Source organism: Scyliorhinus torazame, chromosome 3 (assembly GCF_047496885.1).
Source record: "Scyliorhinus torazame isolate Kashiwa2021f chromosome 3, sScyTor2.1, whole genome shotgun sequence".
Lineage (NCBI taxonomy): Eukaryota > Metazoa > Chordata > Chondrichthyes > Carcharhiniformes > Scyliorhinidae > Scyliorhinus > Scyliorhinus torazame.
In genome coordinates, this window is record NC_092709.1 from 166,600,906 (window position 1) to 166,628,579 (window position 27,674).

At 45.9% G+C, this 27,674-nt stretch overlaps 1 protein-coding gene across 1 annotated transcript in view; it reads right to left on the reverse strand.

Annotated features, from left to right (window-relative positions):
* The window catches only part of sepsecs (Sep (O-phosphoserine) tRNA:Sec (selenocysteine) tRNA synthase), a 127,630-nt gene that overhangs the window by 77,720 nt on the left and 22,236 nt on the right, over positions 1–27,674 (reverse strand). The window contains exons 3-4 of the mRNA XM_072496508.1: positions 27,242–27,396; positions 23,867–23,985 (exon numbers count right to left, since the gene is read on the reverse strand). Coding sequence (XP_072352609.1) covers positions 23,867–23,985; positions 27,242–27,396 — 274 coding nt within the window. The remainder of the gene's footprint in view (positions 1–23,866; positions 23,986–27,241; positions 27,397–27,674) is intronic.

The following is a 27,674-nucleotide window of genomic DNA, read 5'->3' on the forward strand; positions in this document are numbered from 1 at the left end:
CATGTATTTAGCAAAACCTAAGTGCCAGATCAAGCCCTTGGTGTGCTGAAAAAACCTTCTGCATCTTGGACTGCTCTGAAGGAGTCCTGCAGTACTCAGCAGAGCGAAAGTCAAGATCCACAGGGTCTGTTACATGCTGCATTACCTCACAATCATGAGAACACAGCCCTTTCCACCAGCTATATGAAGAGCAATGGAGGAGAAGAAAAAGAGGAGACCTATTTGTGGCCAGGATGTCACTGAATAATCTACCTGACTATTCTAGTAAATCCCATCCCAAATTCCCATTCACCGTACCCACACTGTACCGTCCCTCTTTAATGACGATCACAGCATCCCCTTGCCACAATGTAAAAATAAACTCAACAGAAAAGAAACATTCAAAAACCTAATTTATAAAACAAAACTACACTAGATTTTGTATAAAAATTAAATAATGACCCTTCTGCATTTTTTTAAATGCTAGTCTTCCATTTGCCTTTGCCTGTCCTAGCACTCCTATACAGTGCTACCCCCAGTGGCTACAGCATTGCTGATGGAAGGATGCTCATGGAAGGTGGTTGACACTCCTTGGGGACGCTGCAGATGGCCTTGCAGGGCAACAAAATATAGCTATAGCCCAGGAAAACCCAGATTCAGATTGCAGCACCTCGCCGTGGGCAGCAGTGCTCTGGGCTTTCTGCCGGACAGGCAACAAAGCAGAAGTGGGAGTGGGAGCAGTAATGCTGTCACTCTGAGAGAGAACAGTATGTTCATGCTCTACGGACCTAATTCCACTGTTGAGCTGCTTCAAAAATCCTAGTACTCTTTTGGGGGACAGATTGCTGAAGATCTGTGAGACCCTGCAAGCCCTTTTGAACATTGATATTCATAACCACGAGATTGGGAACATTACCCTCCTATTAGTTGTCGAGCGATGTGTACTTGTGATAATTTAATAAGATTCCGGATCTTCCAAGTTCCATCTCTGTTCAGTGTGATTTACTAATTCCTGTGAAAAGCTCTGAATCTGTTTCTACACATATATTTTTTTTAATGTATAAAGTTATTAACCATTAAAATCACAGTGCAAAAGCTGTTCATTTCACTGGATTGCAATTTGTCTCAGATTTTCATAACCCCTGTAATAATCTTGCCAAGGCTAGTCTTCCAACACCATACTCCTCCATTTATAGAATGGAAAAGGCTGTAGCTGCAGCTTATAGTGCACAACTCCAAGCCCGGGGACCTACACTTGCCCGGGATGAAGCAGCGGGGTTTAAACCCCCGTTGCTGGTTTCCCACTGGACGAGCTCCCACCCACTCAATAGCGAAGTTCATATTCCACGAAGCCCACGGGGAGATCTATTGATGATCCCCTGTGTCCTTTGTGGCCACCATAACATCCCTCTCCTTTTAAGTCTGTTTCTCCCTCAGGTACCCTCGCTGTGGGAAATTCCCATCCGTTGCTTGCCGATCGGCCTGAGTCCAGTTGAGGCTGGGGTTGGATCGGGTGGTGTGAACCAAATTAAGAACCTTCACTTCCAGAGGAAGCGCCAAAGAGTTATTGACGCGGTCTCCTCTTCGGGATCCGCTTCACAGCTGGGGTACCTGCTTCCTCTGCTTCTATCTCAGAGTCCATGTCCCCGTTATCCAGAGCGATGGGCAGTGGGTCGGCTTCGAGCTGTTGCCCGGTTCCGGCAGGCTTGCTTGGGGGTGGCCTCCTTGCTCTTTAGGTGGTCCCGATGTTTCTTTATGACCTTATCCTGGACCTTCACTTTGTTGGACACTGACCCTGTTTTCTCCATTATGATCCCATGGACCCAGCTGGGACCATCTCTGAAGTTCCTCAAGTAAACCTGATTGCCTCTTTCGAATGTTCTTTTCTGGTTTTCTTATTGGGACTTTCACTTTCCCCACCAGGTTTGGGAGTGGTAGGCTTAGTCTCGCACGAAGCTGCCAGCCCATGAACATTTCCACTGGAACAATTTCTGTTGTGAGGAGTGGTGCAGTAGTCGAATAGAAATCGTGCCAATTTGGTCTCTATGAATGCCGCAGGTTGTTTCTTCATGTTAGTTTTAAAAGTCAGTACCGCCCGTTCCAGCAGCCCATTTGATGATGGGTGATGAAGTGCTGCTCTGATGTGTCCGATGCCATTGGATGGCATGAGGTTTTGGAACTCACTACTGTTGGAGGCAGTGCCATTATCGGAAACAAGGACTTCTGGTATTCTGCGCATACAGAGACTGTCGTAATTTCTCGACTGTAGTGTGGGAGATAGTGGAATGCTATGTATCCCCAACCATTTGGAGTGTGCATCTACCAGGATCAAAAACATAGAATGCATAAAAGGCCCAGCAAAGTGTGTATGTACCCCCACACATGGATGTAGAGAGATGGAGGGGGAGTGTTTCTGATATCCTGGCATAGATTGCACCGCCTCACCAAGTTTGTGATGTCTGAGCCGAAGCCAGACCACCAGATGTAGCTCCTGCCGAGTATTTTCATTTTCAATACTCCAGGGTGGCCATTATGTAGTTCCATAAGTATCGGACAACACTCTGGATGAGGGACAACTACTGAGCTTATCTTTCTTAGTTAGAGAGGGTTTCATTTCTTCTGAGGGTTGTTCTCTGAATCCACCATTCAGCATCATGTACCTTAGTTTAGACAAAGTTGGATCTTTTTGTGTCCAGGCCTTAATTTGCCCTGCGGACACCTCTTCCAATGCTGGTAAAGGAGCCCACTTGTGGGCAGCGGGACGCAACTCAATGCATCGGTATTAGCTATGCAAGTTCCAGGGCAGTGCTCTAAAAGGTATTCATAAGCTGCAAGTAACAGGGCCTAATGCACCTTCCAGGCGCAGGCAATAGGGGGTTGGCCTTATCCTTTTCAACAGATCCTATTCAGGCCTTGTGGTCTGCTACTATTATAAAATGCCAACCATAGGTGCATTGGTGGAATATTTTTATACCAAACACAACTGTCAAGTCCTCCTTTTCAATTTGAGAATATCTGCACTCGTTATCGGAAAGGCTCCTGGATGGTATTTTTCCCTCCTCGGGTGTATCCCAGTTCTTGAGAGTCTTTGCAGGACCTTTCTATGTTTGTCAGATGCTCTCGTTCTGAAGTCCCCATGACCAGGAAGTCATCCAAGTACACAGTCACTTTGGGTAACCCTTGGGGTATGTTCTCCATAATCCGTTAGAAAAATGGCGCATGCTGATGAGACCCAGAAGGGTAAGTACGTATACTCATACAGACCCTTGTGCATGTTGATTGTAACAAACTTCCGATAATGCTCGTCCAATTCAAGTTGAAGAAAGGTGTGGCTCGTATCCAACTTAGTGAATGTCTGGCCACCTGCTAACCTGAACTATAGGTCTTGATTCGAGGCATGGGTATCTACCTAGCTTGGAATCCCATTGACTGTTAGTTTATAATCTCCACAGAGAGTGGTTAGCACTACTGCCTCATGAAGCCTAGGACCCGTGTTCAATCCCGGCCCCAGGTCACTGTCCGTGTGGAGTTTGTACATTCTCCCCGTGTCTGCGTGGGTCTCACCGCCACAACCGATGGATGTGCAGGGCAGGTGAATTGGCCACGCAAAATTGCCCTGGAATTGGAAAAAAAAAGAATTGAATCATCTAAATATATTTTTTAAATAAAGAAATAATAATCTCCACAGAGACGGACGGATTTTTCTGGCTTAAGGACAGAGACGACAGGCATGACTCACTCTGCAAATTGTATAGGCCTATTATGCCCAGATCTTTCAGGCACCCAAGTTCAGTCGCCACCTTTTCCAATAGGGAGTATGGACCAGTCTCACTCTAAAATATTTAGGTGGAGCATCAGTGGCGACATAAATCTTGGCTTTATCTCCTCTTATTTTCTCAAGTCCTTCCTGGAAAACTTCAGGGTATTTGCTGATGACTTCATAGTCCTGCCACGCAAGATCTTCACCCAGTTCAGCCTGATCCACTGGTGCCAATCTCTCCCCATTAGGCTTGGTCATTGTCCCCACGCAACGATGTGTGGGAGTTGGGCTGATTGCTGCCTGTAAGTCACCAGGCTCATTGTAGTATCCTTTATTCATAATGGTTTCCCCTGTATAAGGTGGCTAATCGGGCCTTCGTGTCTTCTAAGCTCAAGAGTTGAATGCCAGTTTGGAGGTGGTTATATGTCTGCTCCCTGAAAACAGAGACCGCAGCTCCCATGTCCACCATTATTAGGGTAGTCTTGGTCAGAATGATGCGGTTTATTTGCATTGTCCCTATTTCCAGAAGTGAGCATTCCTGCATGGTGTGGACCAGTACTAGCTTTGGCTTCTTCCTTGAACAGAAAAAGTTTTGCCTTCACCTATAACACTGTCTTGGCCGTGTCCTTTGGCAGTGCTTTGTCCTTTGTCTGGCATCTGTAACCTTACGGAGCATGTTCCCGAGTATTCTTGGGGCCATCATTGCATTTCCTTGACTGTGGATGTTATGAGCTGAGCTCCAATACTGTAATTGACTATCCAACATCGTACTTACACAAGCACCCTTAGTTGAGGAATGGTCACTGTTACACGAGGCCCCTCCCCCTAACCGGAGAACATAGCTGTCTGATGACCGTTGTAGCCCCTGTGTAGGAGTTAGCAGATTGGCTTAGTTATGATGCAGAATTAAAGGATCTACATGTACTTTTGTATGCAGTTTAACTTCTGTTAGTGGGCGATTAGTTTTGGAGCTGTCCGATCCTTTTGACTTCAATCACTGTGACTGTACCGACCATAATTGAACGTGTAAGAATATTTTATCAAGCACACTTTGTAAATGCTCATGATTGTAATACATTTATATTGCACACGTTGTATATATATATATATATTTGTGTATATTTTTCAGTATTACCCACTGTGCAATTCTCTGTATGAGGTTCATATTTTTTGTTTAAAATTATAAATGGCGGGGTGGTCTGGTGGCGCAGTGGTTAGCACTACTGCATCAAAGAGCCGAGGGCCCGGGTTCGATCCCAGCCCCTGGTCACTGTCCATGTGGAGTTTGTACATTCTCCCAGTGTTTGTGTGGGTCTCACCCCCACAACCCAAAGTTGTGCAGGGTAGGTGAATTGGCCATATCTTTTTTTATTAAAACTGTTAAAAATATATACAAGGCCAAAGGGTACAAACACTAATTTTGCATTGGAGAAAAAGGGTACCCTCCCCTCAGTACCAACTGGCCGGGAGTGGGGTAGGATACTCTGATTGTTAAACCAGTTCACAACACAGTTGTACAAAAAACAAACGGTACAAGCACTAAACTTTGTGCTGGAGAGATCGTGGGCGGGATTCTCCCATCGGGAGTCCAAGTGCCGACGCCGGAGTGAAAACCGGAGTGTTTCACTCCGGCGTCGGAGCCCGCTCCCAGCCTCCTATTCTCCCGCCCCCGGGGGGCTAGGAGCGGCGTCACGTCATTTACGCGCGCCGGGCCTTGGCGCCCCGTAAATGACGCGGCGTGACGTAACCCGCGCATGCGCGGTTGCTATTCTCCCCGAGGCCGCCCCGCAAGAAGCTGTCAGATGGATCTTGTAGGGCGGCTGAGGAAAGGAGGTCCTCCTTCAGAGAGGCCGCCCCGTCGATCGGTGGGCACCGATCGCAGCCCAGACCCCATTTGAGGCCCCCCCCCCCCGGGAGCAGGAATTCCCCCTTCCCGCCCCCACAGGCCTCCCCCCCAGTGTTCCCGCGCTGTTCCCGCCGACAGCGACCAGGTGTGGGCGGCGCTGGCGGGAACCCATCGTATTGGGCAGGCCGCTCGGCCCATCCGGGCCGGAGTATCGCCGCTCGCCCGTTGCAAACGGTGAGCGGCGATTCTCGCAGCGGCCAGCCGTGATTCTCGCCGCTCCAGTTTGGGGGTGTGTGGCAGAATCGCATGCGGGCGTCAGGGCGGCATGACTGGACACGTGTGGCGCCCCGGCGATTCTCCTACCTTCGTCTCTGTACCAACAGAAGGGAAAGGAAGGGGGATTGGTGGGAGAGAGGGGGAAGGAGGATTGTTGGGAGAGAGGGGAAAGGAGGGTGGTGGGGAGGGAGGGAGTCGGTGTGTTGGTAGAGGGGGGGCCCAATAGGACACCGCCTGAACTATCTACGGATGGAAGAAAAACAAAAGAACCTTCAATTATGATGTGCCAGATTCCGGGAGACCCCCAGAAGAGGTGAGGGGTGACACAGTGCCAGGCATGAGTGAGCCCTGCGCCCCACTGCAGAGAGCCTCATGTGCACAATAAATTGCCCCTTAATTGGAAATTTAAAAAATAAATTATAAATAGCTTCGCAATTTTCTTAAAAGTAAAATAGCTACTCAAAATACTACAGCCACAGTAAATTATATTATGCAGCAGGAGACCGCCCAAAAAGCAGACGTTTAAAAGCTGATCTAATCAACAACACTTACAGGCGCGAGAAGATAAGTGTCTTATTTAATTAGGAATTCAAACTAAATATACAAAGTCAGAGACAATGAGCTAATCATTCTTCCTATCCTGGAAGAATTGTCATCAGGAGATCACCTTGCACTATACATGCCTCACCTAGCCAACCAGAATCTAATCAGGTATTACATGGACGAATCATCATTCTGGGATATCACTGGTCAGGCTGTGGCTGTAATTTCGAAGGGTTAATAAGGCCCGCTGTTCAGTAATACTGGGCACAGGAAGAATATAGGAGTTAGAAGAATTTCAGAGAGAGAGAGAGAGAGAGAGAGAGAGAGAGAGAGAGAGAGAGAGAGAGAGAGAGGGGGCGGAATTCTCCGACCCCCCCCCGCCGGGTCGGAGAATTGGCGTGGCGCCGCGCAAATCGCACCACGCCACCGGGACGCAATTTTCCACAGAGCGGAGAATCAGTGCCATCGGCGCCACTGTGGTCGGCACGGAGCCGGTTAGGTTATGCGGCAACTCTCCAGCCCGGGCCGGCGCGCCGAATCTCCGGCCCGGATGGGCCGAGCGGCCGTCAGAAAAAATCCAAGTTCTGCCGGCGGCGTTCTAACACCCTCTGAGCCGGCGGGACCTCAGCGTTGAAGGGTCCGGGGGCGGCCTGTGGGGGAGTGGCCTCTGTAGTGGCCTGGCCCGCGATCTGGACCCACCGATTGGCAGGCCGGCCTCTCTGGCTGGGGGCCTCCTTCCTCCGCACCGGCTCCTGTAGCCCTGCGCCATTTGGCATCGGGGCCGGCGCGGGAAGAAGGCCACTGCGCATGAGTTAGTTGCCACTGGCCCAACTGCGCATGCGTGGACCCCGCAGCGCCGGGTTCACGCCGGGATCGGCAGCTGGAGTGGCGTGAGCCGCTCCAGCGCCGTGCTAGCCCCCTGTGGGCTGGAGAATGGGGTCCCAGAACGGGCGCCGGAGTAAAACACTTCCATTTTTACGCCGGCGTCGACACTAAGTTGCCCAATAGGAGAATCCCGCCCCGGGTGTGAGAGTGAGAGTGAGTGACAGTGAGTTTGGTAACTCAGTGAATCTTGTCTAAAGAAACTTGTCCCCGGTGTGACTGGTACTTAGTCGGACCCTAAGTCTTACAATTGAAGTTAAATTGGATTTCAGAATCCTGCACCTGAGTCCCTTTTAATACATTTTTCAGTGATAGAGCTTTGTCGATGGCCTTTTTTTAAAATCCAGGTTGGGTTCTGCCAATACATTTTTGGGCTGTCAAGTTATTTATTCCTTTTTTTCAAATTTAAAATACCCAATTCATTTTCTTCCCAATTAAGGGGCAATTTAGCGTGGCCAATTCACCGACCCTGCACATCTTTGGGTTGTGGGGGTGAGACCCATGCAGACACAGGGAGAATGTGCAAACTCCACACGGACAGTGATCCGGGGCCGGGATTGAACCTGGATCTTCAGAGCTGTGAGGCAGCAGTGCTAACCACTGCGCCACCCTTCAAGTTATTTATTCCGCATACCAATCTGTCTCACAACATTTTTTTCAGGGATGGTCCTAATTCACAATGTTCTGACAATTTTCATCATCTGGCCTAAGATTCGGTGACAGGTTCCCCCAGGGTTCTCCCTGCTGCATTAATATGGTATCTCTGGAGTATAACAAAGGATCATAGTGGATTTTTTAACCAAGTCTACTAACTCATTAAAAGTCTTAAAGCCATGGGCATTTGGATTAGTCAGACTTTCTACCACGCCAAATGTTGGGGCCCTACATGCTGTCAGTAAGCTCACTTTCTCATCTCCCTCAATATTGTTAGCCCAGACAAGTAACGCTGTGTATTGGGCCCAGTCTTGTCTACTTACATCATAGTGTTCAAGTTTACCAAAGAGATTTTTTTTTCTTACCAGAGAAGCCGCTTGTTCAATAAAGATTGCTTGGAGAAAAAAAAAACTTGTTTACTCCTTGTCGCCAATGTAATCATCTTGCCATAGCCTGTTTTCCTACACGATACCCTTTTATTTACGTAACGGCGCCAAGGCCTATTTTCCTACACCATACCCTTTTATTCATGTAACGGCACCAAGGCCTGTTCTCCAACACCATACCCTTTTATTCATGTAACGGTACCAAGGCCTGTCTTCCTACACCATACCCTTTTATTTACGTAACGGCACCAAGGCCTGTCTTCCTACACCATACCCTTTTATTTACGTAACGGCGCCAAGGCCCGTCTTCCTACACCATACCCTTTTATTTGCATAACGGGAAAGGCCGCAGCTTACAGAGTTCATGTCCAAGTCTGGGGACTTACAGAATACTGGCCCTGGTTGAAGCAGCGGGTTTTACATTCCTGCTGCTCGTTTTCCATTGGGCAAGCTGCCGCCCGCTCAATGATAAGTTCATACATCACGAATCCCACAGGGAGATCTATTGATTATCCCCAGTGTCCTTCGTGGCCACCGCAGCAATCCCAAAAAATTCTTACTGCTGAATGTTTCAAACTTGCCAAGTTGATGGCTTCCCCTGGAGTCAATATTTACCCTGCTCTCCGAGTGGTGAATATGATTGCAACGTATATGATTTACTGGGTACACTTCAAAAAGTCACCAAAGTTACAAAATTAAAGAACACTGAAATGTTCACCTGTTATATATTTTCGAACTGGGCTGGATTTTGATTGGTCAATATGTCAAGTATGACACATGAAAACTGGTTTAGTTTTAATGAAAAAGGGATTTTCCTTCACATGACACCATACCAATTTGCACAACTTCCTCAATATACACATTCTCCTGTGAAACTGGCTTTGAAATTGCTTCAGATAATGTTACGGAGCTAGTAACAAAGGAATTACCACAACTGGTAATTGTCAAAATTTCCAACATCAGTACTTGAAAATTGATGGAGACGGAGTTTAAACAGATCAGTGTTGTTGGATTATTATTCTTCTCATTCTTCAAATCATTTTACTGCTTCCCATTTATCTTTGTGTCCTGAATATCATAGACGACTCACAATGACTAGATCTGGCTGTTGTAGCTTACTTACTGTCCTTTGCCAAAACCACAGAAAGGTATGTAAATAACACTGCTTTATCCTGTCCTATGTCCTGTTCTGTGCAAATGACCAAGAGCTCAGAAACTCACTGCAAGGAACATGGTAGGAAAAGACAAATCCATGTCCTGACATTTGGCGTGACAAAATCCTAACGCTTTAAGGCTTCCTAGAGCCCTAGGAAATGTGTGCAACACATGGACAGTGCTCTGGAACAGCACGGAGCCCGAAATCACTTCTCTGCACCCTGATTTGCTGTTGGCGGTGATGTGCTGACATCTCCCTCCCTTTCAGCACAATGACAAGGAGGCCGGAGACCAAAGGGCCACTGCCAGCCTCAAAAGGGCTGTGGTTACTCAAAGGGGCGAGTAGATATTGGGAGATTTGGAACACCCATGGAAGGAGCAATGAAGCCTGTACTTAGTGAGGAAGTTTACAATTAGCAGTCAAATACTTCTGATGTTCTTTCACCAATAGACTAAAATGGCATTTGGAAAGAGGATGATTTGGGAGTTTAAAAAAAAAAAACTGTACCTCATCAGTAAGGATAGCAGCTTACCTAAAAGCAGTCTGCTTTGAGGACAAGGCCATTGAATGGCTGCTGCAAGAAACAGAGCAAAAGAGGGAAGCTCTGACACTCCGCGTAGAAGGAATCTTGGAATAGAGGAGATGGCAGGAGACAACTGACACATAGGGAGGAGTCTTACAGCCCCGTGGGGCAGTGGGGACCATAAAATGCAGTGAGTCATTCAAAACTCCATTGACTTTGTCAGGAAAGGAAGATCCCGCAGGGGGAGGGGCAGTAAAATTCTGCCCATGGAAAGTAGCAGCACTATGCCGAGGTATCAGACATGTGGAATGGAAAGAATACAGTCAATGTGGTGTATATGGACAACAGAAAACCTTCACAAGATACCACACAAGAGAATATTAGAAAAGATTAATTGGTTTGAAATTAGGGAAAAGATAGGATAAGGATTAGGATTATAGAATGAATTAAGCACAGAAAACCATTTGGCCCCTCCTGCCCATGCCTGCTCTCTGCAAGAGCAACTCATTTAGTCCCACTCACCCGCTTTTTCTCAAAGCACTGCAAATTATTCCTCTTCAGGTAACTGTTTTATCTTCTGAAGATCTCAGTTGAATCAGCCTCCACCACATTCATGCAGTACATTCCACACCTTGTGCACTTGCCATTTAAAAAGGCTTTTCCCCATTTCACCCTTGGTTCTTTTGCAATTTGCCTTCAATTAGTGACCTCTGGTTCTCAAACTGTCTGCCGACCGGAACAGTATCTCCATAGCTACTCACCGCACGATTTTAAACAGGTCGGGACAAAAGGGTAGCGAGCAGTGGAGAGGAGGAGACAAGGAAGAAGCAGAAAGGATGGAGGGAGGGCAGCACTGAGGCGCAGCGGTTAGCACTGCTGCCTACGGCACTGAGGACCCGGGTTCGATCCCGTTCCATGAAATACAAAAGGAAACTGTGCTGCTTGAGAGAACACAGACTGTTCTGCATTCTGACAGATCCTGGTTTCAAGCCCATGTTAATTAGATGTTGAGAGATAGCCCAAGAGATCTGAGTACAGGTATATTGACAAAGGCCCTAATGCTTCAAATAAACCTACATTGCTTGAAAACATCACACCTAGATGTTTTAGCTCACATGCATAATTTGTGAACTGCTACAAGCCTGCGTGGAAAATATTGTTGACGGGGTTTCTGTAAGAAACTGAAGCAGGACTCAAGAGAGTTTCATAGAGATGAAAACAAAAACAGCTAAATTTCCACAGGTCTGCTGTTGCAACAGAAATTTCTGTCTTGGACAAGGAGAATGATATAAATGGTTAAAGCCTATTCTTTGACACATCAGAATGTGTGGAAACTAGGCCCTGAAAGAATAGGATACTCAATAGCTGGAGTACCATCTCCTTCATTGGTAGTTACAAGAATTCCTTGACTGGGGAGGGTACTGCATTCCCTGCTTTCCATAAGATTAGGAATAAGAAAGATAACCTCATGCAGATTTACACATGTCTGGCATTTAAAAAGCTGAAGAATAAATGTAGGGTGTGGATGGCATCTCATCTTCCCACTTCAGGGGCCTGGGGACACATTCAGCTCAGACAGTTAGGATACATCTCCTCAGTCTTCTGGCTGCAAAGAGCCACAGGAAAAAGAAAGCTTGAACAAAACAATACCACTAAACTTCCACAGTTCAGCACAAACCCACTGGCCTCACTCACTGACGTCAGAAGAAGTGACTGGTGCAGCAAGTGGAATGGCACAGATGAGGAACACTGACACTGCATCATTGGGGCTGATGAACAGAAGCTTTCTTCTGCACCTGACGTTACTATTCAACAACCAGAGTTGCTTTAGTCAGATATTACAATTCTAACTTCCATTCATAAAGCACCTTCAACATACTGAAACATCTCAAGGCATTACACAAGAGTGTAATCAGACAAAAACTGACAATAGACTAAAGGGGAGAATAAGGTAGGTGACTAAAATGTAGCTTTCAAAGACTGCCTTAAAGGTGTAGTGGGGAATGGGGCAGAAGAGAGGATTAGGAAGGGGATTCCAGACCTCAGAGGAAGTGGTGAATGGATAAGAGGCTAAAGTTGGAAGAATCAGATTTCTTGAACAGTTGGAGGGCTGGAGCAAGTTATAGAATCAGGTGGCACCATTTTCCTCCCGCGTTCGCCACAAGCGGAAATGGCGACGTGTGCGCAAAATGTCACAAAAAACGGAAAACGAGAATCTTGCCAGTACTCTGGCATCGCAACTGGCATTGGCTCCTGGCATCCTGGAACTGCCATCTGATACTTCCCTCTTGCATCCTGGCACTGCCCCTGAGGTACACTGCTAGGGTGGAATATCAGTGGGTCCTCTAGGGAGCTCCTTTGGGGGGCTTCCCCATTTCGGTTGTGGAGTTCCCATTGTGCATAAAGAGGGCAGGGTCCCCAGTGTCTGGGGGCGTCTCCGTGTGCATGTGGGGGAGCAGTTTCCTGTGTTTACTATCGGAGAGCATTCTCACTGACAGGATTTTTCCTAGCCCCACCCCCCCCCGCTTTTGCAGATTGCTGGACTATCTGGAGAGAAAACTCAGTTGTGCATCCTGCTGGCTGCATGCTGATTTTCTTGCCTCAGCCAGCACTCTCTGTGCAGAGAATGGAAAATTCCACCTAGGTAATGGCCTGGAGGGGTTTGAACATGAGGGTGAGAATTTTACAATTGAGGCATTGGTGGACCGGCAGTCAATGTAGGTCAGCGAGCACCCCAGGGATGATGCTTGAATGGATGGTACAATACAGGACACGGGCAGCAAGAGTTCAGGTGCAGCTCAGGTTTATGGAGGGTGAAATGTGAGAGTCTCGCCATGACAGCTTTGGAATATTGAAGTCTGGAAGTAACAAATACTGTTAAAGAGCCATGTTAATGAATGTAGGCGATGTAAAATTGTCCACACTGTGACCACAATCTTCTGATATGCCCGATTGACAGGGCAGACTCCCTATTAATAGCACACATCTGAATTAGGAGCAGGAGTAGGCCTCTCCGATCCTCAAGCCTGCTCTGTCATTCAATAAGATCACAGTTGATTTGATTGTAAACTTCACTCCACATTCCTGCCTCTCCCCAATAATCGTTCACCTGCTTGTTGCTCAAGAATCTATCTCCCACTGCCTTTTAAGGAAGAGAGTTGCAAAGACTCATAACCCTCTGAGAGAAAGAAATTCTTCTCATCTCTATCTTAAATAAGCGACCCTTATTTTTAAACACTCACCCCTAGTTCTAGTTTCCCCACAAGACGGAAAATCCTCTCCACACCCACCCTGGTAATGCCCCTCAGAATCTTAAAGGTTTTAATCAAGTCAACTTTTAATCTTCTAACTCTAGGGGATACAAACCTAACCTGTCCAACATTTCCTCATAAGACAACCCATCCATTCCTGGTATTAGTTATATCATAGAATTTACAGTGCAGAAGGTGGTTATTCGGCCTGTCGAGTCTACACCGGCCCCTGAAACAATACCCTGCCTAAGTCCACACCTGCACCCTATCCCCGTAAGCCAGCAACACTACCTAATTTTTGGACGCAACAGGGCAATTTAGCGTGACCAATCCATCTAACCTCCACATCTTTGGACTGGATTAGTATTAAATCTTCATAAAAAGAATCCTTAGATGTCAAAATTACTTGATCTTTCTATTACTGACACTCTTCAACCTTGAAATGAAATGAAATGAAAATCGCTTATTGTCACAAGTAGGCTTCAAATGAAGTTACTGTGAAAAGCCACGAGTCGCCACATTCCAGCGCCTGTTCGGGGAGGCTGTTACAGGAATCGAACCGTGCTGCTGGCCTGCCTTGGTCTGCTTTCAAAGCCAGCGATTTAGCCCTGACCAGCAGAACATTACACCAAAAATAATCTACTTGCTTTCCAAATCTAAATTTTGGTTGCTAAGCTATATAGTCTGCAATGTGTTTACAATAATACTACAGCACTATTGGACAATTAATTTGAGTTCAGACCACGCACTGAAACAAGCAAGGTCTATTTCCAATCAAATTGTGGGAGTTAGTGGCAGGAAAACAAGTCATTTCCAGAAATACATTTAAATGAATCAGAGAGACACATTACTATTTGCTCAGGCTAATGGAGCTGTAATAGGTTGTAGCTTTTGCAGAAATCAGCTACTCTCATCAACAATATGTAATATGACAAGTCTGACACATTATTAAAATATCACAGGTACACAAAGTTTAAGAACAGCACAATGTTATAAATCCAGCTGTTAACGCAAGATCATTAGCAACTATGCACTATTTTATTTATTTACACATTTCTATCACACACTCACAACTACAAGGAGAGGCAAGAAAAGAGGTGATTCGTTCTCTCCATTCCCCCTTGGCATTAAGGCATTCATCTTTCCTATTTCAAACTCCAGAATTGTCTCATATCTGCCACCTCTTGGGGTTGTTCTTCGGATTAGTCATATACAGCATGTTAAAATGACTTTACCACTTTAATAATTTAATAATGCGTGGTTTGCACTGCTGCCTCACAGCAGTTCGATTCCGACCTCGGTTGACAGTGTGGAGTTTGCGCTGTCTCTCCATTCTGCGTGGGTTTCCTCTGGATGCTCCAGTTTCCTCCCACAGTCAAATACGTACAGGTTAGGTGAATTGGCCATGCTAACATTGCCCAAACTGTTAGGTGGGGTTACGGGAATAGGAGCGGGAGATTGGGCTGAGGTAGGATGCTCTATCGGAGCGAGGGCCTGTGCAGAATCGATGGGCCAAATGGCCTCCTTCTGCACTGTAGGTATTCTATGATTCTATGAATATCAAAACACAAGCTGTTGCAGCAGAAAATGTAGATTTTTCAGGATCAAAGCTTGAATTTAATGTAATTGCACTATTTAAAAAGGGAGGTAGAGAGAAATTAGGGAATTATAGACCAGTAAGCCTGACATCAGTAGTGGGGGAAATTCGAGAATCAATTATCAAAGATTTTATAGCAGAGCACTTAGAACAGTGTTTTTCAAACTTTTTTTCCGGGGACCCATTTTTACCAACCTTCGGGACCCAACCCTGTCGACCTTCGCGACCCACGCTGGCCGACCTTCGCAGATAGCGATGAGGACTGTCAGAGGATACAGCAGGATTTAGATTGTTTGGCGACTTGGGCGGAGAGATGGCAGATGGAGTTTAATCCGGACAAATGTGAGGTAATGCATTTTGGAAGGTCTAATGCAGGTAGGGAATATACAGTGAATGGTAGAACCCTCAAGAGTATTGAAAGTCAGAGAGATCTAGGTGTACAGGTCCACAGGTCACTGAAAGGGGCAACACAGGTGGAGAAGGGAGTCAAGAAGGCATAGGGCATGCTTGCCTTCATTGGCCGGGACACTGATTGGCAAGTCATGTTGCATCTGTATAGAAACTTAGTTAGGCCACACTTGGAGTATAGAGTTTAATTCTGGTCGCCCCATTACCATAATGATGTGGAGGCTTTAGAGAGGGTGCAGAAGAGATTTACCAGGATGTTGCCTGGTATGGAGGGCATTAGCTATGAGGAGCAGTTGAATAAACTTGGTTTGTTCTCACTGGAACGACGGAGGTTGAGGGGCGACCTGATAGAGGTCTACAAAATTATGAGGGGCATAGACAGAGTGGATAGTCAGGGGCATCTTGACAAATACATGAATAGGATGGGAATAGAGGGATACGGACCCAGGAAGTGTAGAAGATTTTAGTTTAGTCGGGCAGCATGGTCAGCACGGGCTTGGGGGGGGCTACAGGGCCTGTTCCTGGGCTGTATTTTTCTTTGTTTGTTCTTTGACCCACGCCGACTGACCTTTGCGACCCATGCCAGCCGACCTTTGCGGCCCACGCTGGCCGACCTTCGCAACCAACGCCGGCTGACCTTTGCAGCCCACGCCGGCTGACCTTCGCGGCCCAAGCCGGCCGACCTGCATGACCCACCATTTTCTCGGACCTTGTTTGTTGCTGACAAAAATGGAGGAAATGGTTTTGGGTCCCTTTGGCCCCAGTGGTCCCTTTGGCCCCAGTGGTCCCTTTGGCCCCTCGTACTTGAAAATAAAAGGCTGCGACCATATTTTTAAAAATGCTGCCGCACTGCACATGCGTGCCCGCTCATCGGCTATGCGCATGCGCACCGATGATCGGGCATGCATGCGCAGTGCAGCAGATCTTTTAAAAATCTGTTCCTGGCCATTTTGAAGGCCGCTCGCAGCCGGCATTATTAAAAGCCGACTGCTGCGGCTGTTGCACGCAAAATTGTGCGATCGGGAGCGCCGCGACGGACGGGTCCGCTACACTTCCGACACCCACCCACAACCCACCCGCAGATCCCTCCCCCGGGTTTGACAATGCCTGACATAGAAAACAGTGGCAGGATTGGACACTCAGCATGGATTTATGAATGGGAAATCATACTTGAAAAATATACTGGTATTCTTCGAGGTTGTAACTAGCAGAGTTGGTGACGTGTGTCCATGTGGATCTCACCCCCACAAACCCAAAGATATGCAGGGTTGTAGACTAGCCATGCTAAATTTCCCCTTAATTGAAAAAAGGAAATTGGGTACTCTAAATTTATAAATAAATAAAATAATCCGTAAAAGAACCAGCGGTGCCATGAGGAAAAACATTTTTATACAGTGAGTGATTATGACCTGGAATACACAGCCTGAAAGGATAGTGGAGACAGATTCAATTGTAGCTGTCAAAAGGGAATTGGGCGGGGGGGCTGGAGAACCTGATGGCTGCCTGCTGAGTGTTTCTCTGTTTCCCCCAAGAAGAATCCACTGCCATCCACTCATTAAATCACCCCAAAATACATACCGAGTGTAGCCATAGACACAGAATGAGCCAATGTTTGAGATGAATCAAAAATGCTTCAAGATAACAGAAATAAAAAAACAAGAAGCCACAGCCTCTCTCCACAGGGCAGCAAAGGTGCCTGCCCGAACATTTGGGTATGGAAAGGACTGAGCTGAGCACTATAGAGAAAATTCAGAAAAGAAGTAAATGACATTCTTGGGAAAATTAATAATCCAACCTCAGAAGTGGAACAAACTGTCAGCGATTTGGGAGAGAGTAGTGGAACCTGAGAACAGAATTAGTATGGGTGAGTCTAGCAACATATGCAGTGACAGGCGACCCTCTTATTTACTCCAGAGAGACAACCAGTAAGTGGAGAGATGTGAGCATCTCAAATTTGACAAGATGGAACAACCTGCTAATTTATGAGGTGCCAGAAAGCTCATAAGGTGGGGGTATTACCCAGTTTTCTGATTTCTCAAGGAACTACTTAAATTCTCAGTCGACTTTCCATTACAACTAGAGCATGCTCACAATCGCTGCAACGTGAGCTGTTGAATGCTGATGCACCCCCGATATTATTTGTGATGACATTTCTCAGCTTCCGGATGAAACAGTATGTTCTCACCAAGGCTTGGGGCAAGAAAAACTTCCAATTCAAGGAAGGCCAATTCAAGGAAGGCCGATCATGCTAGATCAGGACGACTCGCCAGCTCTGCAGCAGGAAAGGAACAAATATGCAGATAGGGAGAAGAACGTAAGATTCCAAAAACCTTACTGAACGCTGGGAGTCCATCTCGAGGAGGGAAGCAAGACCTTTTCATCGGCATGGGAGGCTGCAGAGGGACTGAGCACCTGGGCATCACTGCCAGCCTCTCAGAGGGTGAGCGGCTGGAGAGAGTTGTGCACAGCATCAGATGCTATACTGCTGGTAGAAATCAACAATGGTGTGATTCCCTGCTTAGCCATGCAACGTTGGTGATGTAGAGGGTCTGTTTCAGAGACGTGATGAGGGAGCGCGGTGTTGAAACAGTGGTGAGGTGTGTCTCAGATATCAGTGGGAATGAAATGAAACTGTTTAAATTGTAGGCTAGATAGCTGCAGCTCAGGTAATCCAGAGTAATGTTAGCTACCTGATGCAACACTGTTCTTTGGGGACATTACTGAGAATTCTTTTCTTTTTTATATATACTTTGTTTTGTTCATTCTGAAATTCGGAAAGTTTTTAGCCTTTTCTTATAAAGGTGGGAGTGGGACGGTTGGGCAGGGGGAGCAGAGGAGTCTTAGCTGGCCATAGCCAAGCGCGGACGGCAGTACTGGTTTAGATTGAAGAGCTCACTCAGCTGCCCCATCACCAATGTACCTGAAGGTCCAAGCGCTGCAAGGTCTGCTCTGCAGATTTCTTGCTATTATTCACAATTATGTATTTTAACGAGTTGGATAGTGAGACACTAAGTTTCGCTTTTGTTGCTTTAAACAATCTTTGTTTTTGGCCTAGCCTCACTTGGAAGTGGGTCAAATTTGCAGTTAAATCTTTCATGTGCATAGTTTTATTCTCAAGGGAACAATGTTAAAGTCACTGGATGGATCGCAACTTTTTTCTTTATTTTCTGCTCTGATATTAGGCTATTTGTCAAACTGGGTACACCTGTCACGTCAATTGAATAAAGAATATTACGGATGCATTAAAGGTAAAGTCACCATAGTCCCAGATGAACTTAGGCTGCTTTCCCTTTTGTGGGGGAGAGCTGACTGGTGGTGATTTAACCTGAGGATCACCACACCTCAAGCGAGGGGCAACATTGAGAAGGCAGGGCCTTCATGAATAACCTCAGCCAGTACAGGAATTGAACCAATGCTGCTGGCCTTGTTCTGCATCACGAACCAGCTGTCTAGTCAAGTGAGCTAAAACGGCACCCAAAGATAATTAATTATAATCTGAAAGGGTTACATCACCCAATTAAGAGAAAAAAGATACTCTGTCAGTTGAAACATCTAAGTTGTAAAATTGCATTTCTACAAGACATAGAACATAGTAAAGCTGGGCAGATCTTGGGCAAACCTGGTATTCTTTTCCTCTCATGCATCAAGGAGAAAAAGGGGTGTATCAATTTTATTCCACAGATCGGTGAATTGCTGTGTCCGCTCACAACATAAGGACAATGAAGGTAGGTTTAGATTTCGTAAAGAGCACCCTATTAGGCCCAGTCCCTCGCTCCTATCTCCATAACCCCACCTAAGGGCAATTTAGCATGGCCAATCCACCTAACCTGCACATCTTTGGACTGTGGGAGGAAACCGGGGCACCTGGAGGAAACCGATGCAGACACAGGAAGAACGTGCAGACTCCACACACACAGTCACCCAAGGCCAGAATTGAACCCAGATCCCTGGCGCTGTGAGGCAGCAGTGCTAACCACTGTGCCACCCCTTGACAACTAAGTCAGAAGTTAGGGAATAATTGACAATGGCATCCTACCAATAACTCTTTCTGATAATGGGCTTATAGCTGTGACTTGGAATCTGGGACAAACCTCTACCTCAAAAGAAGTTGTAATTTGAATGCATCTCTCTTAAATGATAAAGAATTTGTTGAAATTGAGAGAAAATAATTATAACTCTAGAGCTCAATGCAGGTCTGGAGACCTCACCCCTGACCTTATGGGAGTGCATGAAGGCATATTTAAGAGGTTGCATCATCTAATTTGCATGTGCCAAAAGGAAGAAAAATGAATTAAAACAGACTGAATTAGAATAGGAATTCAAAATTTCGAACAGCAACACAAAAAGCAGCACTCATCCGTCGGCTTTGGTGGCCTCCCTTACAAAGTCTCACATAGCTCTAGACAGTTTGCTTTCAGAACAAGTTGAAGCGTGTTTACAATGTGCAAAGCAGAGATATTATGAACATGGTAACAGGGCGATGTTAATGTTGATAAAACTGAAGTCATTGAAATAAGTGGACAGATGCCCAAGCATATGAAGACACAAAGTAGCTTTACATGGCCCAGTCAAGCATTAAATATCTCGGTACTCTTGTACTCTTCATCAATTGATGGAATATATGGAACCAATTACATTGGCATCATTAACCGTATCAAGAATGATCTAGATTGGTGGCTGACCCTTCTCCTCTCTCTGTTAGGGTGGATTGAAATTATTAGGATGAATGTCCTCCCCAGATTGTTGTACCTGTTCCAGATGCAACCTATTCAGATTCCAAAATCTACATTCAATTTGCTGGATCGTCTGATCTCCTGTGGCAAGGAAAACAATCCCGAGTGCGATTCAAAACATAAAAGCTGACTAAGTTGGAAGGAGGTTTAGCACTCCCCAATTTTAAATTCTTTTTTTGGGTAGCTCAACTAAAATCTATGACAGCTTGGTTAACGGACAGAGTAGAACACGGTGGCTGAACCTGGAGAAACGTGCATGCCAACTTCTATTAACAGCACTGCCATTTATTTGTAATAGCATAAGGGTCTGCAGAACGGGTGAATGGACTAGATTGATAATCAATATTTGTGAAGAGATCCCCAAATCATATGATTTACCCGGTTCAATCTCGGTTCTGACCACTAATGGGTCAATAAAAAATTTCATACCCTCTACCCATGATAAGGGCTTTAAGAAATGGTCTGAATATGGTCTCACCTTCCTTCACCATCTATTTCAGCAAGTTACTCTTAAATGATTTGAGCAGATAGAAGGGGAATTTAGCCTTTCAAATACTTTAAAATAACTACAGATCAGGGGCGAAATTCTCCGGAAACGGCGCGATGTCCGCCGACTGGTGCCCAAAACGGCGCCAATCAGACGGGCATCGCGCCACCCCAAAGGTGCGAAATGCTCCGCATCTTTGGGGGCTGAGCCCCAACATTGAGGGGCTAGGCCGACGCCGGAGGCCTTTGTTGCCCCGCCAGCTGGCGCGGAAATGACATCTCCGGGCGGCGCATGTGCGGGAGCGTCAGCGGCCGCTGACAGTTTCCCACGCATGCGCAGTGGAGGGAGTCTCTTCCACCTCCGCCATGGTGGAGGCCGTGGCGGATGCGGAAGGGAAAGAGTGCCCCCACGGCACAGGCCCGCCCACGGATCGGTGGGCCCCGATCGCGGGCCAGGCCACCGTGGGGGCACCCCCCGGGGTCAGATCGCCCTGCGCCCCCCCCCCCCCCCAGGACCCCGGAGCCCGCCCACGCCGCCTTGTCCCACCGGTAAGGTAGGTGATTTAATTTACGCCGGCGGGACAGGCAATTTATCGGCGGGACTTCGGCCCATCCGGGCAGGAGAATCGAGCGTGGGGGGGGCCCGCCAACCGGCGCGGCGCGATTCCCGTCCCCGCTGAATATCTGGTGCCGGAGACTTCGGCAACTGGCGGGGGCGGGATTCACAAAAACAAAGTAAGAACTCCATCTCAAATAGAGTCATACTTTGCAAATATTCAACAACATGTCACTTGGGGAAAAGTAATATACTGTATATATCAGACATTGCTCTCCATGGCACCTTGCTATTCCTTATACATTGAAAGGAATTGGGAGGTAGAACTACAACAGGAGGTACCGGTGGAAGACAGGAATGAAATTTGTTCTGAGGCCCATGCTGCTACCTACTCAAATATCTGGAGAGAATATAAATGGAAGCTCATTACTAAGTATTTCAGAACACCATGGGCGGGATTCTCCGATCCTGGGGCTAAATATTGACGCCGTCGTAAACTCCGGAGCGTTTTACGACAGGGTCATCTGGCCCCTAGGATCGGCGATCCTGTGCCGCACATGGAGCCAGCACCGCACTGGAGCGCCTCACGCTGCTCCAGCTGCCAATACGGGCGTCAGCATGGCCGGTGCGAGTTCGCGCATCCGTGTTGAGTGGCCCCCGACCGGCGCCGCACCGACCGCGCCAGCACCAATGCCGCTGATTCTCCGGGCGCCGGAGAATCGGCGGACCGCTGTCAGAGCGGCGTCGCGTAATTCGCGCCCCTCCCGGCAATTCTCCAACCCGGCGCGGAGTCAGAGAATCCTGCCCCACATATTACTGTAAACATTGGATCCACCCCCACAAGTAGTTGCTGGGGAAACTGTGGGGTATCAATTGGTCATTACTTATACACATTCTGGTCAGGCCCAAAGTTGGGAGTATTGGGATCAGATATTCAAAACAATAACCATGGTATTCCACATGGACATCCCACAGACCGTCCTATCTGCTCTATCAGATACATTTCCAAAAGGAGTGGATGGAAGAAAACGTAACTATGAAACAACCTATAAAACTTATCCAAAGTCAGGAGCCATCTGATTTGGAAAGAATCACGCATGCATTACGCTTACAGAGCGAAAAACTCTTTCAAAGGTGGATCCCAGTAATGGGAATATTGTTCATATGAACTAAACCACAGCAAGCAACTCCCCATCCCACCCACAATCCAACACCACTCATTAGATATATTTTATTTGCCCCCTTGTTTTTGCAGTGCTTTCCCATGTATTTTCTATGGTCATTTTTCAATGATACTCTGTGTAAGGAAGCAACTTTTATATAGACCCATTATCACCATCAAATTCTTGTTTATCTGCTATATCAAAACTTGTCTGCCTATGTAACTTGATTCTCTGAACTAAAAGTGCCTTTGAAATATTGTTTCTTTAATATTTCTGTCAACAGCACTGATGATTAATGAAATGTACAATTCTAACTCTTTTCCCATTTTAAATTTTGTTCCTATATGTTGTGAGAAAAGAAAAAGAAAACAATAAGTTCAAAAATAAACACCGGAAGGGAAAATAATTCCAGAACTACCTGGGGTAAGACCAGCAGAGAGCTAGCACGGACTCAATGAAATCCCCTCGCCAGAGGGAACATTTCCTCTCAAATTATTGTTCAGGCGCCCTCATGACTTTGAACACCTCCATCAAATCTCTTTCCAAACTTCTCAGAACAACCCCAGCTTCTCCAATTTATCCATGTAACTGAAGTCAGTCATCCCTGGAACCATTCTTGTAAATATTGTCTCATTGTTTTTAAGCCTTCCTAACATTTGTCCTGGTTAAGACTATTATATCAGTACACGTTAGTTTATGAATAGATTTCTTTGCTGCTGCATCCATTCTATTTGTTGTCCACCTTACTTTGGGAAGGATATTATGGTTATGGTGTGAGTTAAGAAAAGATTCATTACAATTATACATGAGATGAGAGGGTTCAGTTAGGAGGAGAGACTAGAGAAACAGTAAACCAAAGAAGGTTAAGAGATCTAATAAAGTTTTTCAAAATGAGGGGTCTTGATGATGTAAATCTGAAAATCTATTTCCACTGTTAGTGAGTCAGTAACTAGGGGGCATAAATTTAGGATCATCACCATAGAGTGCAGGTACAGTCTGAAATATGAATTTGTTTTAGGACCTCTCTCCCAAATTCAGTATAATGTGGGCAGAATTGGCGTTGTGCATACTCTACTCAGTTGTGCTGGGTCCATATCATCCTGGAGAGGCTTCTGGAAGCCTCAAGAAAAATGTGAGTTACATTTATTTTTAAACTTACAGTTTTCGTTCCACAGTCCCATTGTAAGCAGCTGTTAGCTCAGGACCACCTTCCTTCAGTTCACCTAAACCATCTCAAGACCTACCTCAGCATCGTAGCCATCTGATTTCCCTGCACTCTGACTGACGAGCTGTACTGGGAAATCCAATGGCCAGCTACAACTTTTATAACGAGGAGGCCTGAGACCTAATATTCCGTAAACTGTCGGCTGACTTCTTCAGGATTTCATTCGCTCGGTGAAAATTATTTTGTACTGATTTCTGGCAATGTTTTTCTGTCTTAATATATATTTTGAAACAATCTGAAAGTCAGGAGCAAAGGCCAATTTCTAAAATCCAGATAAACAGGAGCTTGGAAGCTATTTCAAACTTAAGCATTATATAAAGAACACAAATTATTCATTTGTACTTATTTATACACGAATGACAAGATCATAGAAAAAGAGATCAACACAACTACTTTCTATTGAATAAACAGAGCCTGCAATACACTGCAAATGTTGTCAAACCTGCAGCTCGAAGAATGTCCAGAACTACAGAATTTGTAATCTTGTTCAGGAGACTGGATCCCGCTGCTTTGGGCTGAATAGCTGCAATGTCACCTGATCTTCCAATTCCGTGCATTAACCTGAATGCATAAAGGAAAAACACATCCGATGCTTAAAACAAATGTCAGACATTGCTAAAGGTTACTACTATGATCGAATAACATACTTACTGTGCACAATCCATTTCAAAAACTTCAGCAAGGTCAATGTGGCTCTCTACCGTTCCTCCTTTAAGATGTTCCTGTGACCAAGCTTCTCTGCTCCGATGTCTCCTTATGTGGTTTGGTGTCAAATTGTATTTGATAACATTATTGAGGTGCTTTAACACTGTATGCAAGTTGTTGTTGCTATTGTTGATAACATTCTAGACTCTTGATCAGATTTTGGGATTGAAACAGTTACGTTTAATGATCTTTTCTAGCTTTCTTAACTTAAATTATTTTGGTTGTCATTTCTTAGTATTTATTTCCCTATACATCAGAGCATCTGTTCTGAAGAATGGTCATATTGGGCCGAAAAAGTTGGGTGCAATCTACCAACCTCGTTAGCCTCGGGCGCAAATCCAGTAATGGCCGCTAAATCTCTCAAGCAGCAAAAAACGGGAATTCCACCATCAAGATCTCAGTTTGAGAGTTTCCCCACCCCCTACCAGTGGCGAAGGGTGTGAATCTGATTTCCATACATTTCAATAAATTTATGTTTAATTACTGGACTTGACATAGAAACGTCCGCCCACGAGATTTCTTCCCCACCCCTCCCCGAACGGCATGACATCACACTGGCGCGAATCACGATTGGTTTTCTAAAGTGAAAAATACAGTTGTGATGACCAGGCCAGGGAAGCAAGGTGTCTGTAGCCCCAAGCCCTGTACCCTGCATGTACAAAGGGAAGTGCCAGGGGAAATACCAGGGGCACTGGCAGGGGGCAATACCATAGCGGGGGGGGAATATCCTCCTCCATTGGCGGGGGGGAATTCCCCTTTTGCCTGTGGCAGGGGAGTTCCCCCTATCCACGGAGGGGGTGTGGGTGAGGGCCCCTTCTGTGTGTGGGGGCTGGGGGTCTTCCTCTTATCTGCCGAGTGGATGCCCATGCCCGTTGGGGGGAGGGGGGGGTTCTGATGTCTGTTGGGGGGGGGAGGGGGTTGCTCTAAATGTTATTTTCAGATCAGGGTGCCTTTGCACCCCTCCAGCTGGCTGTGTCATCCTCACCAGCACTTTCAAATTGCAAAGAGTGCCATTAAATCAGGTGAGAAAAGGCTGTGAAGCCGGTGAGTTTCACACAACTTTTCTCGCCTAGTGCAACACACTGTGTAGTTTCAGGAAGATTGCACTCATTGACTCTGTTTCTCTCCCCTCGGATGCTGCTGGACCTGCTGAGTTTTTCCAGCATTTTCTGTTTGTATAACTGTTTGGGGTTACTGGATTTAACTTAAGCTTTAATAAAATCTGCCTCTTGCCCTCGAAGGTTATAGAATAACACAATAGTCTCCCCTTAAATTAAAATATCTTTGTTCAACTCTTGTAAAGTAGATTCACAAACATATTAAAAAGTCACAAAATATAGTTGTACCTTTATATTAGATTATCTTCTAGCCAGCTTCATGAGTGGACAAGATAACAAAAGGATTGCAAATCTGCGACACAAGCCAATCATTTGTAAGATGTTTAATATTACATTTTATTGGTAGAATAATGAGGCCACATACTTTTTTGCTCCTAAGGCTAAAATGCAGTAAAGAACAAAGGGAGCTTGCGGTACAGATACATAAATTACTAAAAGTTGTGACATATGTAAATTTGTCTATTTATAAAAAAGCAAACCAAGCACTGATGTTCCTTTTTAGAGAGCTAGAATATAAAAGCAGAGACATTGTATTACACCTGCACCAACCTTTGTTAGAACACACTTGGGTGTACTGTGCACAGGTCTGGGCTTTATATTATAAATAAGATTTAAAGGCACTGGAGAAAGTGCAAAAAGATTCATGAGACTTATACCAGAACCGAGAGGAACTGCAAGATGTGGGTGAGAGCATCAAAAGTGTCACGTAGGTTAGACATCTTTCACTAGTGCCAGATGTAAGAAGCCAGGCATTACAGGAAGAGAAAGCATCACCATGATGAAGCGCGACAAAACAGGACTGGTCCATGTTTCAGACACCGAACTTAGTGTCAGAGGCATTTGCGGAGTGTCCCGGGCATCTGAAATCAGCTCATTGAAAGTTGAAACTTTCAGGGCAATTTCAGAATGTGTGTGCATCAGGACTTCATCGGAGCCCTGATGCACATCTCTCAACTTACATCCAGATTTCGATAATATGGATACACTAAGATTTGGCCTACAGCGTTTTCTCTTTAAGGGATATCAAACTGACTGGAACCGACTGATAGTTTCTTTAAATTCCCTACTGTCTCCTCTCATGGGATTTTCTAACTGATTTAACTTAAAGAAAACAGATTTCCTCTGAAAAGAGTTGCAGGATTTCCTGAAATAAATATCAACCTCGCAAGTTCAAAAAGATCATATGATCATGGACAGCACGGTGGCACAGTGGGTAGCACTGCTGCCTCACAGCGCCAGGGACCCGGGTTCAATTCTGGCCTTGAGCGACTACCTGTGTGGAGTTTTTATTTTCTCCGTGTCTGTGTTGGTTTTTTCCGGATGCTTCAGTTTCCTCCCACAGTCCAAACATGTGCACTGTAGGGGTTATATGGAAATTGCTTACATTTGAATTATCTCCTCACTGGATTGTAACCAATGATAGTTACAAATTATACTTGAAATTGGCTTGGTGCAGCACTCTCATACAGAGGTTATGGAGGTAATCTGTAAAAAGATTGTATAATAACAAACTGCTTGAAAAATTACAATGGAATGAGGTCTGCATTTCAGCTACAATCTTGTCCACTCTTTTGAAAACAGTTGACAGACACCACTGTACATAGGAAGCAGCTGGGATACCGGAAGATGCTCGGCTAGGTATCAAAACATTAAATCTTAGCACTCCCAGGCTCCAGATACCATTCAAATTGTGTGTCCAATGAAGGGGCCAAATCCCCAATGGGGAAAGGGGTGGAATTGAGTTCAGTAGCCAGAATGACTCTGTCTGAATTCAGAATATCCATCAGTAGGAGGAACAACGTTGTGGTGAGGTAGGGCAGAGAGAATGATAAAGTTGACTGATTTTATTTGTTTGCTAAACATTATTTGTGTGAATATAGCCTTGTGTTCACACAATGACCTGCAAGTCTAAATCTTATCATTTTTCCTTCACAAAGCAGAGTTTGTAAAAGAATGCACTCAACAACTTAAAAGATATACACATGAATCTATACCTATAATGTCTTCTGGAAACTAGGTTTGAGGCCACTCTTCCTTCCCTCTCGCCAACTCCACAATTACCAAGGAAGTTATTACTGTCCATGACCGCCAGTTCATGTAGAAAAAGCTCAATTGTACTCTCATCCCATCCATCTTCTGGGCATTTACCCTAAGGAAATAATAGAACAATGAGAAGTCCTTGTCGATCTTAATCTCTAACATTGACTGTGAAGTGTTTATGATAGGACTGGGAACACTTACAACAACCAGGGGCGGGATTCTCCCCTACCTGGCAGGGCGGGGGGGGGTCCAGGCGGGACGGAGTGGCGTGAACCACTCCGACGTCGGGCCGCCCCAAAGGTGCGGAATCCTCTGCACCTTTAGGGGCTAGGCCCGCCCCAGAGTGGTTGGCGCCCCACCGGCTGGCATGGAAGGCCTTTGGCGCCA